The sequence below is a fragment of the Etheostoma cragini genome, chromosome 4 (assembly GCF_013103735.1).
Source record: "Etheostoma cragini isolate CJK2018 chromosome 4, CSU_Ecrag_1.0, whole genome shotgun sequence".
NCBI lineage: Eukaryota > Metazoa > Chordata > Actinopteri > Perciformes > Percidae > Etheostoma > Etheostoma cragini.
In genome coordinates this window covers 15,525,310-15,537,173 of record NC_048410.1, presented here as the reverse complement: position 1 = coordinate 15,537,173, position 11,864 = coordinate 15,525,310, and the positions used below count along the sequence as shown (strand labels likewise).

At 36.4% G+C, this 11,864-nt stretch overlaps 1 protein-coding gene across 1 annotated transcript; it reads left to right on the top strand.

The window, feature by feature from the left end:
• Positions 1-6,667: 6,667 nt before the first annotated feature.
• Positions 6,668-10,919, top strand: LOC117944089 (synaptoporin). Its single transcript, XM_034870646.1, has 5 exons — positions 6,668-6,781; positions 7,319-7,443; positions 9,428-9,626; positions 9,781-9,972; positions 10,058-10,919. The coding sequence occupies exons 1-5, from the start codon at positions 6,758-6,760 to the stop codon at positions 10,412-10,414; spliced, it is 897 nt and encodes a 298-aa protein (XP_034726537.1). The 5' UTR covers positions 6,668-6,757; the 3' UTR covers positions 10,415-10,919.
• The last annotated feature ends 945 nt before the right edge of the window (positions 10,920-11,864 follow it).

The following is an 11,864-nucleotide window of genomic DNA, read 5'->3' as shown; positions in this document are numbered from 1 at the left end:
TTGGAAAAAGGCTGCAATGAAACAAAGAGTGAAAAATTTAAAGGGGTCTGAATACTTTCCGTACCCACTGTATGTTACTCCTGTGACCCTTTATTGTGTTCACCTCCCCCACCATCATGGTACTTACAGTACCAGCACACCCATGACAGCCTTTATACAGTATTGTAAACTCAGCATGCACAGAGGATGAGCAGGCCTGCCTACTTCAACTCTGAGATTAAATTGAATCTTTTTGACAGCTGGACGGCCTGCTACTCCAGATGTCCGTTACGCATCTGACCAGCAGATTCCCTGAAAGTAACCAGGCTTTCAAGGACTCCTCATCTCCAGTTTTTTCCAGTGGATCTCCTGTTGCCCTGACTTGGCATTTAATAGTCCTCTTTTAGTTTTTACTCACACAGCTTGACCTTGTGGACTCTCAGCATGAGATCTGGCTTTGTTCCCTTACAGGCCACTGCCAGTTCCTGGCGGATGAGACCCCTTAGTTTTCTGCGACTTCAAACACTTCAGCTCCCTCAGAGAGGTCTAGCACTGACCTCAGCATAGGAACTCTCCAAACCGTTTAAACATTAATAATTGACTGATGTGCTTTGCCCCGCTCCTCCACTTCAACTACACACATAAAATCTTCATGTTCTTCAGGTTAGTACAAAAGAAAAGCCAGTGTGGAAAAATGCAAATGCTAAAATGTGTTTCATCATGCAGTTGGAATTTTGTTTGTGTTTTAAGGAGAGACATCATGCCTTTGTTTTGTGGTAGATTTTCATTGTCAAGCTAATGTTCATCTAATCTAGAAAACCGTCTCACCACAACATCCAGGAAACAGCTGGTAACCCTCAGTAAAACTCTCCACAGGTGATAATCATCTGTGGGTTCGTCACTACAAACAGCCTTTTTCACACGCAAGTAGCTATTGTTACGGAAATAAAGTATCTATGGTATGAATTCCTGTGTATATATACAGTATATATTTTTTTACATATGTATTTATACTGTACTTGATAATCAACTATGATCAACAGAAAGGAGATGATTCCTGACTCTGAGCTAGCTATTTAAGTATTGATTGAGGTCAAAGAGGCCAGCCTGACTTTATCATAACAATTGAGTATCATCTTAACAGTCGTTTGATTTATTTATTTTTAGATTAATTCTGTAATCTCTAATAAATGAAAAACTATTAAAAAAGAAAAAAGAAACACGTGAAACCATGAAAAAAAACAACTACAATTCTACAATGACTCCAATGTGATTTTATTCGTTCTACAATAGAATGACTAAAATCACATTGGAGTCCCTGGTTTTAACTTTAATGTGTCCCTGCATGTGTCTTTTGCACATTGTCATGTGGGGGTGCCTTTGGAGAGTTGTCACAGACAGCAGTATATTTAAAGCACACAGTGACAAATCAGACAGCACAGCACAGCTGAAACTTGAAACACAGAATAACTGCATGACACATCACTCCCTCGTTCTGCCACTCTATACAGTATATGCACAGAGTATGTTTATTTTATTAAGTATAGATTCTGAAAGAGTGTCCGAGAGAAAGAGAAAAAGAGAGATTTACTTTTGCACATGAGCTTGCATCATTTAGATCTGTAATCTCTTTTTAGACTTTAGCTTAGTGATTAGTCACCAGTCGTAAGCTCTGCATGAGCTAAACCGTAAACTACAGCATAACAGTTTAAACAGATTTGTCGGAGTGGATGTGCACGCACACATACACAAAAATACACACACACACACAGAAACACACATACACACAAAAGCTTAGAGCTTCTCTGGAGCTGGCTTTGGAGCTCTTTGAAATATTTAAATGCTGGGAGTGTTTTTTTATGGGAGATTGATGGAATAGGGTCAATGTCATTATTGCGCTATATGGCCGTCTCACAAAGAGCTTTACACCCAGCAAACACTGTATTAAAGTGTGTGTTGTGACATTTTGTATGTAAAATTGATTGTATTTATGGATTGCAGAGTAGTGAAATGCTCAGTTTAAAGCAGATATGAGTGGTAATTGGCTTTAGCAGTGGGGAGAAACCAGGTTTGAAGAAATTACCAATCTGTACAAATCCTATTACATAACACTCTCGTGTTTTCTTTTTTTTCCTAACCCAAAAATAGGAAATGGAATTCTGGTATTTCGATGTTCCGTCTGACATTAACCCTGCAGGCGATTTGAGGTGGCATGCTTTTATGTAGAAATACATTGCTGTGCACTTTTTCTTTACGTAACAATATTTTCCTTTTCTTTATTTTACAGCAAAAAAAATTCAAATACAGAAGTAGATACAATGAACACTATGTGCTCACTTTTATGAAATATTCAGGCAACACTGGAGTGCTTTTATTCAAAATTAGGATTGGAAGTGGGTCGGAACCTTTAAAAGTTCTACTTAAGCTCCAGTACAAAGGTGGTTCTCTGCAAAAGTGGACAACAAAAAATCTCTATGTCAACTCGTTGGAAAGCACATTTTTAGGCAGAGGCCTCATGAAAACCTCCAGCTTTATTTCTCGTTTCTTCCTCCCCCAGTTTTCAGAGAAGATAGGAGAGATGATGCCAGAAAAAGATTCATTAATAATGCAGTGAGAGGATGGAGCCTCACCACTCTAACATGAAGAAAAAACCTTATCGCTGTTGGACCAGCTCAATCTTCTCATCAAGTGGAACAGGATTTTTCCAATCAGTGCTCACAGCAGTCAAAGAGTTGAGATGTATTTAGTTTATTGTACATACAGGAGACACAACTGTCAACTAGATTTTGGCGAGAAGAGAAATAACAAAAAGCAGTGTGAAATTAAGAAGAGTCATCACCAGAGCTTCAGAGATTTTCCTCCCAATTAGTGTAGCTAAGTCCTGCCCTCTGTTGGTTGAAAAACCAAAGAGCAGTTAAATTCATGTCTGTTTTGTTGTGTTCAAAAGTGTGTTTTTTAGATAAACCTTACTTAAAAACCAACTTATATTTAAAGAAGTTTTTGATTAGTCTAAAGTATTCAAATTATTACTTTTTAAATATGATGTGTCTGAATATGTGATTGTATTGACAAAAACTAAAGAACACATTACATCACCAGAGGTAACACGGCTACAGTATCATTCCTCTCTAAGCTCAACTCAAGTTACTAAAATTTCAAGTGATGTCACTCAAGTAAAATGTACCCAGATACAACATTACTGCATTACAATTTTAAATGATAATGATGTTGATGTATACAGACAGAGAACAACATGCCGTCCCCGGGTGCACATCACACCACCAAGCCCTTACAGTATGTGTGTCAAAGGTCAAGAAAGGTAATATTCTTACACCTACACAGAAAAAAAATCTTTCTTTATTGTAATCGAAAACATGACTGGATTTTCAGGATGTTACAAGAAATAAACAGTCAAAGCCCAATTATTGGATCACTGCCCTTTTTGTAGATGTGATTTATTCACAACAGTGCAAGAATATTTGAATATGACTCAACATGCATCTCCATAGCTCCGTAGCTCCACCAGCCTCATTCAACCACTTCTATGGTTATTTATAAACCAACTAAGGTTGGATTTTATGTACAAATTAAGATAACGCAGTTCTGTTTTTTTTAGCTGTGAACTACAAAAATTGACCTATTTTTATCTTTGACCAAATTTAACAGAAGGGTTTTCATGTCGTTGTCTGTTCTCTGCATCAACCTCTCTTTTACTGCAGTTTAATATTCATGTCAGCCTCCAGCTTTTGAAATGAGTTTCAAAGTATGCCTCATGGCTTCTGCTTTTACTCTCCAACATCGGGTATCAATGACTTTTCAGAATTGATTACTAAATCCTATGTAAAGTCTGGAATATTGCTGCCTTTTAAATCCTTTCACCTTATATAAACCACAAAGCATCTCTGGCACTGAGTTATTCTGGTTGTTTTTCAGGGTGGACTGAAGATGTCATCAGTCATTTTGCCATCAACATCTGAAGCCTGCCTGAGGGAATTAGTCAATCAAAGTCACTTTCTTTTCTTAGATAACTTCTGAAAACGTTGAAGTCATAGTTATTTATGTTTGTAATCCTAATTTGGCTGCTACCCCTGTAGTTGTGTAACTAAGATTCATGGCCCATTTACTCTTTGTCCTATGTATATCCCAATGATTTATAAAATGTATTAAGATTTGTGTTCAACTTGTAGTCTTTTCAATTTTAAATGTACAGAAGCTTAAAATCAAACTGTCATAGCCACATGGATAAATAACGTTTCTCAATTTTTTTTAATGCAGACCTTTTACTCACAACATATACATGGGTAACAGTCAGGAGAGCACAATGCACTTCAGGATTATAGAGGCCTGTGACGCACAGCAATAATAATGGATGTTGTCATATTAAACAGCCAAATTAAAGTTCAATAAATCAATGTTGGATAGTCTGCTGTAGACTGTCATGTGATAATTTCTTTCCCTACCTTTTTTAAATGTAACTAGAATAGAAAAGATGAATATATCTTCATTGTCTGTTTCACAACAATGAAACACAGTTTAGCAGCTCTGAGTTTTACAGAATAACTAACAAACAAGCAAACAAACAAACTTTTTAATCTTTAAATTGACTGTTTTACTTTCCATCTTTTTTTGTTTACTTCTTCTATTCATCCTCATTTTGTGGTAAATCATGTTTTTAATAACTGCTTTTATCCAGTATTACACCCTCTATTAAGTCTTTGAGTATGTGCTACACTTGGTCTCACAACGCACTTTGTCAAAGTTCTCCAGGCTGACATGTTGTCAAGCAAACCATTCTCAGGTCCTTGGTTCTCTTCTGTGAGAGTCATATTGTCTATATCTTTTAGGCTATGAGATGCCTACAGGTTTAATGTTTTGTAAGTAAGAAATCAGTTCACCTTAAAATTACATTGTTGCATTTAAAAGCCCTGAATATTTATTATCATTGAACAAATAATTATTTCTCTAGAATGAGATGACACATGATGTACGCTATATCTAAAATCCAAGTTGCAGTGCAATGCATCATTAATATCACTCAGCGATGTGCATGGCCCTAAATTTATCCTTGCTTAAAAATACATTTGTAATACAGATTTCTCACCAGAAGAGGTCAGCAGAATCCTATTTGTTACCACAATGCAAATGGCCCAAGTGCCTCTGGATGGTTAGAAAAGAAAATGTATCCACCATGATTACAATATAATAATCTACAGTACAATAATTTGTTGTATGACATTGAGAACTGGTTAACAAATTAATGCAATCACAATATTATGTTTTGATTTGCTGAAGATCATGGTGCAAATATTACTGTTATCTATATTATTTGAAATTGTGTGATTTTCTTAGCTGGATTTCTGGGTGCCCTAAAATAATTGTCTCATGCCAAAACCATGTCCTTGATTACCTACTACAATATCGCAACACAAGTTGTGAAAAGTTTGAAACACTTAAAACACACATCATTCTGATTATTGATTAGACCTTGGTCACTAATGCATGTTTTTTTTGTCCGTTCTTACTGATGCAGCTAATGCAAATACTGCATGAGGCACAGGTGTATTAGAGCAACCAGATAATTAGGACTTTTACAATATTACTCTAATTGTCTTAAGGGTTTTATCCCATAGTCTCAAATGTTAATTCATGTAACATAATCCAACGTTTTTAGAAACATGCCTTAAAGGAGCTGAGAAAGGTTAACACAATGCTGAAGAAAGTCACGTTTCTTTTGGGCATGAGCATGGAAAAAATGGTTTACATAGTTCAGTTACCATGGCAACATGGGTTTGGGGAGGAAATAGCTCGGTGTAATGTGTATTCAATACATTCTATGAATTACCTCCTTATCAAACACCCATAAATCATAAATGAATTCAGAGAGAAAACCAACCAACAACCAGGCCTCAAGACCTGCAAGTAGCCACATCTAGAAGTTTTTAGAAGTGTTTTTTTATTTAAATCTAACATGCCTACATGTGTCGTCCTTGCCAAATATATTAATTGGTTACTCTTATTACTGGGATTAGGATGACAAGTGCCCTATAGTAAAAAATCTAAAAAATCCTATCTGGTTTAAATTGTAAAACCTGGCACTGTGACACCTATTTCAAAGTTCATTATTTAAGAGCAACTCTTTAAAACCTCCACTGAAGTTTTAGTCCAGGAAGACCAACACCTTTGCTGTCCTGTAAAAACTATGTATCTCCAAAACATCCCTTTTTCATGAGTTCATATAAACAGGCCTGTTGTAATCTTTTTAAAACAAGGTGTCTTTCAGATAACCCAAGTGGTTTTTAAATTGTCCATTTAATTTTTACGAGAATGTTCTCCCTTTTTAACCCCCCAAAAAAAACTAATCCTTCGGTTTTTCCGAATACTTCAAAATCACCAAATGTGGAGACACATACTTTCCCTTACAGAGCCAAAATTCTGAAGCAGATATTTGTTTTTCTTTTGTATTTCTGATAAAGCATTATTTAGAAAATGTATATCTTTTAAAAATGAAGTCTTGTCGTCTTACAATAACAAGTAAACAACATATTTTGCAGACATTCCCTCAATGATGGTATTTATAGTTTATTCCAGTGTTTATGAACAAATATAGAGGTAAAGTAAAATCTCAGACTCCTCCCTGGGGATGATATCTATTGTCAGCCCTCCCCTCCACTGGAAGAGTCCACTCTCTTTTTGTCTCTGTACATCAGTGGTGTTTCGACCCTGATGACAAAAGCTGTCGACACTGTGTGGAGCTGGACTTGAGATCTGTGGTTTTTAAATGTGTATGGTTATATTTGCTCCGGTAAGTTTCATTTCTCTAGTCTTGTCATTTCTTTATTTATGTTATGGTGGTTTCTGCCTCTATTCACTGCACATTACCTTGTATGAACTACAACATCAAATGTGATCTTGATGTTGTGATTGGCTGATTGATGAAATATCTAGCAGGTTTAGAATCAGTGCTGTTTTCACGTACTAAGAAATCTATTCAAAGTAGTGAACACGGAGTAAATGTTTCTCATTTTTGATATGAATGAATGCATAACAACTGTAAAGATACAATGAAAAAAGAGACTTACATCTTCAAATTGAATCTGTACTGTACTGCTGTGGCCACCCTCCGGTGCACAGTAGGCAGCTCCGTTAGTTGTCTTCCGACCTTTAAATTATTCAGGTTTTGTTTTCAAACCAATTATATATCTCAATAATCAGACTAGTAGGGTAATTTATTATTGTGAAGTATGCAGTGAGCTTCGCTCCCAGACTTGATATGGGATCAATGAAATCTATAAAATCTCAACCGATGATGATCCTTTTCTATTTTTGTTTGTTTTCCTAGATTTTTGCCATCTGTGCTTTTGCAACATGTGGAGGATACTATGGTCATCTCCAGGTTAAAGTGGACTGTTCCAACAGGAGGCAGAGTAACCTCAGCATCGACATTAATTTTGGTTATCCTTTCAGGTGAAGTAGTTGTTTGTGCTATTCTTTGCATCTGTCCTTTGATCTTATTAGATAATTCACTCTTAAAGACAAAAAAAACAAAATTTTGTTGTTATTACATTTAATTGAATCATTTAATCTTTGACAATTTTTACAAGTTTTGATTTGGATAATTTAAAAATTTGAATCAACACACCAATTGACAAAGAGTGAAGATTTTACTGGGCACCCAAAACGAGGCTTTCAAACTAAGCAGACATTACCAGGCATTCCTTCTTAACTAAAGGTGGGCTTCTTGTGATGTTACAGCTCCTTGGTACTTTATCACAGCTTGATATAGCTGCTTGGTGATCCATGGATCAGCTGATGAACAACAGAAACTGGTATCTTTCTTTGTCCCTGCTTAATTTTGACTCCTGCCAACCTGACAGTAGTCAGGGTCACCTGGGACTTTGTGCTAAATAAACACTGAGACGTTTGAAGGACGAGAAAAGAGTGACTCTATTTCTCATCCGTAGTGCTTTTTAAGTGAAAGGACTTCAAACAGAGTTATAATAGATCTGTGGAGGAAACAAAATCCAATCACCCATGAATTGAATAAAATTACAGTTGGACATTACTCATCAGCTCCATACAAAAAGTCAAGCGAAAATGAAATGGTAATGAGTTGAATTTCACAACAGTAAAAATAAAGACATTGTTTGACTGAACGATTTCTTGGAGGGCAACTGGCCACCATATACATTTCATTTGGATGAAGAATGGAATGGTGTGTCTGTGGATGTGAACACTCGTCGTATGGTGCAGTAGTGCAGCAATGTGGTCCACCACCCCAAACCCTGTGCGTCAGAGTCTGCGTCTGTGATGGCCAAGCTGAACTGTTAATTAGTCGTCTCATTAACAGCTCAGCTGACTTCACACTGGTGTTGATGTGTTAGTTCAGTGGGACCCACTCTTGTGCAATAATGGACTAGTAAACAACATTGCTTCCAACAGAATAAGAATTGGAATTGGAAGTATTTTTCAGTTTTTTCGAAGTGTTATGCTATATATTTTGAGTACCTGGGATGCAAAGATCTATGTGTGTGTGTGTGTGTGTGTGTGTGTGTGTGTGTGTGTGTGTGTGTGTGTGTGTGTGTGTGTGTGTGTGTGTGTGTGTGTGTGTGTGTGTGTGAGTAATTGATAACAAAATGAGGCAACAACAAAAAAAATGTTGATGTGTCTAAATACGCGTCTGGCAATGTCCCTTCATTTTATAACAATGATAAAAGCAGCATAGTCAAATGTAGCTTACCTTTCAGCTAAAGAATGTGCTTTGCCAGGATATTTTTTTACATTTCAACAGGAATTACTTTGTTATTAATGCAGATGTCTGCAGCGTGCTTGCTTTCATTAATTGGATGCTAAGCATGCAAATGGCCAAACTGCACCAAACTGTTAATTTTTGTGGTCAATTATTTATTGTGCATTTATGAAAAGCAGATAAAAAAAGTGCCCCATTTGAAGCCGTGAGGACTGAACCCTCCCCATACCTATGTTTAAGTCAATATTTTCACTGTGACACAGTAATTGAACTCACTTACATAAAGCAAGTATTTACATGACTCCAAGCACCATATGCCCAAGGAGTATGTCATTTAAAAAAAAATGTAAAATCAAATATAAATGTATTTATTCAGAGGGAGATTGTTGGCAGCAGTTGCAAAAAATCAATAAAAATAAATACACAATGCCAAAAACGCTGCTCACAAATACAGATAGAAATATTTAAAAATATATATATATGTATCTGTAAAGGAAAACCCTGCCATTGAATGTCATAAGTAATCCTCATTTGGAAACTGTTTCATATTCCAGACGCTACAGGATGCTTCATTTTGTCACATAAAAAAGCCAAGTTGCAGCACTGCTTTTTTACACTCTGCTGTGTATCTATGGTTTTTGAGGTTGAACCTTTTTTCCCTACAGACTGAATCACCTTACGTTTCCTTTTTCTGTCTTTTAGACTAAAAGAAGTCCATTTCAAGGCTCCCTTGTGTGAGACAAAGACCGAAGAGATCCTTTTCCTGGACGGAGACTTTTCCTCAGCTGCTCAGTTTTTCCTGACCGTTGGTGTTTTTGCATTCCTGTACTCTCTGCTGGCAACCATCGTCTATGTCTTTTATCAGAACAAGTACCTGAAAAACAACAGAGGCCCGCTTGTGGTCAGTGAGTTTATACCTTTAACAAACATTCCTCCAATCCTCTAATGTCCGCACTTGAATGAGATACACTATAGTGTGATAATGTTTGTGTTAGTATGAGATGAAACACACCAAACTGACCATTTTTCCTTTTTTATTCTTTTGTCCTGGGCAGGATTTTGTCGTTACGGTCATCTTCTCCTTGATGTGGCTGGTCAGCAGTTGCTGTTGGGCCAAAACTCTTTCTGATATCAAGACGGTCACAAACCCAACACAGGTGCTTTTGCTCATCTCATCCTGCAGAGCTCAGCAGAATAAATGTATGGCCACCCAAGAGCCTCTCTGGTCACAACTTAATACATCTGCAGTGAGTGTTCGCTCAACAAATAAAGTACTGAAACCCAAACTGAATAAAGCCAGCCATTCACACGTGTCCCTTCTTCTTTCTCCAGGTTTTTGGTTTTGTAAACGTCGTCCTCTGGGTTGGAAATATTTGGTTTGTCTTCAAAGAGACAGGCTGGTACAAGACAGGTCAAAGATATCCAACCAGGACTGCTTCTTCAAAACGCAGCAGTGAAATGCGACAGCGGCTGTACAGTGAGAGCAGCTTTGAACTGCCGGAGGAGGGTTTTGGTCCTCAACCTTCCAGACAAGACAGTTTTAATCAGCAGGTCAACAGACAAGGTAGCTTCAACCAGTCACAAGTAAGCTTGAGCTTACCGCAAGCATATCTTGGCAAACCAGTAACTTATGACAGGGACAGTAAAGTGTCTTCTCAAGGGCCGATTATATTTGTCAACAAGATATGATGTTGCTCTTGGTACAGACCGAATCCCCGTGAAGTCGCGCCAACAAAACAATCCCTTCAGGGTAGACAAGTTGATTTGCTTTATAATAACCATCACTAAGGAATTCAACATTAGTTAAACTAAAGTAATAGTTATTTTACTGTTAAGAAGTAATTAAATTATAATTAACAATGTTTACTAATTACAAGTAACGTTGTCATTTATGTTGTTTTAAGTTGATTGTTGATATGTTATATTAAGTATATGTTAATGATCACCAAATGATCTTTGAATCTTTAATAAATATTATTTGGATTGTTGTTATAAAATTGCATGAAAGGATCACAATACCTTGTTATTGAATGAATGTTACTTGAAGCTTCCTACCACTAATCAATAACTATTTGCAATAAACATCATTGGCAACTTTATAATAGTCATCCAAATAATGTGTATAGATGGTTTACAGATCAAATATTAACCATTAACAAAGTGTTAACTATCTATTAGGGCTGTCAATAGATTACAATATTTAATTGCAATTAATCCCTTGATTGATTAGTTAACTTGCAATAAATCTCAAATTTATCATACTCTAAAAGTATTTTGAAAGGGAGTGGACAAATGCTTGATTTATGCAAATGTTTTTTATTATTGCGATCCAAAAATAATTCACAAATACTGTCTAGACTATTCTCCAGAGAAATCTCAAAGGTACTGTGTGTTCAAGAAATATTCTGAAAGCATAATATGGCAAACTCAAGCCCATCAAGCAACAACAGAAGGGCATATTGACCTGAATGTAGCATTATTTGGTAATACTAACACAATGTAGTGTCCCACTACACTTGTTAAGGCTTCTACTGAGTGGGATAGTTAATAAAGCAATACATTAATTAATTAATTAATAAAGTGTGCATGTAAAAGTAGGGAGTAGAACTCTGCCTATACGGCACAGTTGAGGCCATAGCTTATACTTTAATATCCTTAGATAAAACAGATAAGATATGCTTCTAGATCTTAGTTCTTCTGTTGTCTATTATTAGTATTCTTCTACAAGTCCAGGTAGCTGATCTGGTATCATTTATAACAGTGACATTTCACCAGTGGTGACTGACTTTTTAGGTCTTTAGGTTTTTTTAGTTTTTGGCCCAAAAGATAAATTCAACCTAACGTTAGTGAAAGTAACAAATAAAAGTACAAAAGTGCATTTTAGAGGAATTAAATGATAGTGTATCCAGTTTTTCCTCGCCACTGTTTGCACAGCACCGTAAAATTGTGCCTACTGGACACAGGTTCTCTTCCCGGAAGTTATTGTAAGCAAACATTGTGATTGGGTCTGTAATGCGGTACATGGTGAACAAGATGGGATGGGAACATGATAATTAACTAATCCCCCTCCAGACACGTTTTTATGTATTTCAATACTCTGATATGTGCTTTTCTTATACAAAAAAGTAGATAACTCTGA

Excerpts from the sequence above, each read along its gene's own strand:
- LOC117944089 (XM_034870646.1), top strand. The coding sequence starts at position 6,758 with ATGTGTATGGTTATATTTGCTCCG. Across the intron at positions 6,782-7,318 it reads GTATGGTTATATTTGCTCCG|ATTTTTGCCATCTGTGCTTT; the intron begins GTAAGTTTCATT and ends TTGTTTTCCTAG. Across the intron at positions 9,973-10,057 it reads CACAACTTAATACATCTGCA|GTTTTTGGTTTTGTAAACGT; the intron begins GTGAGTGTTCGC and ends TTCTTTCTCCAG.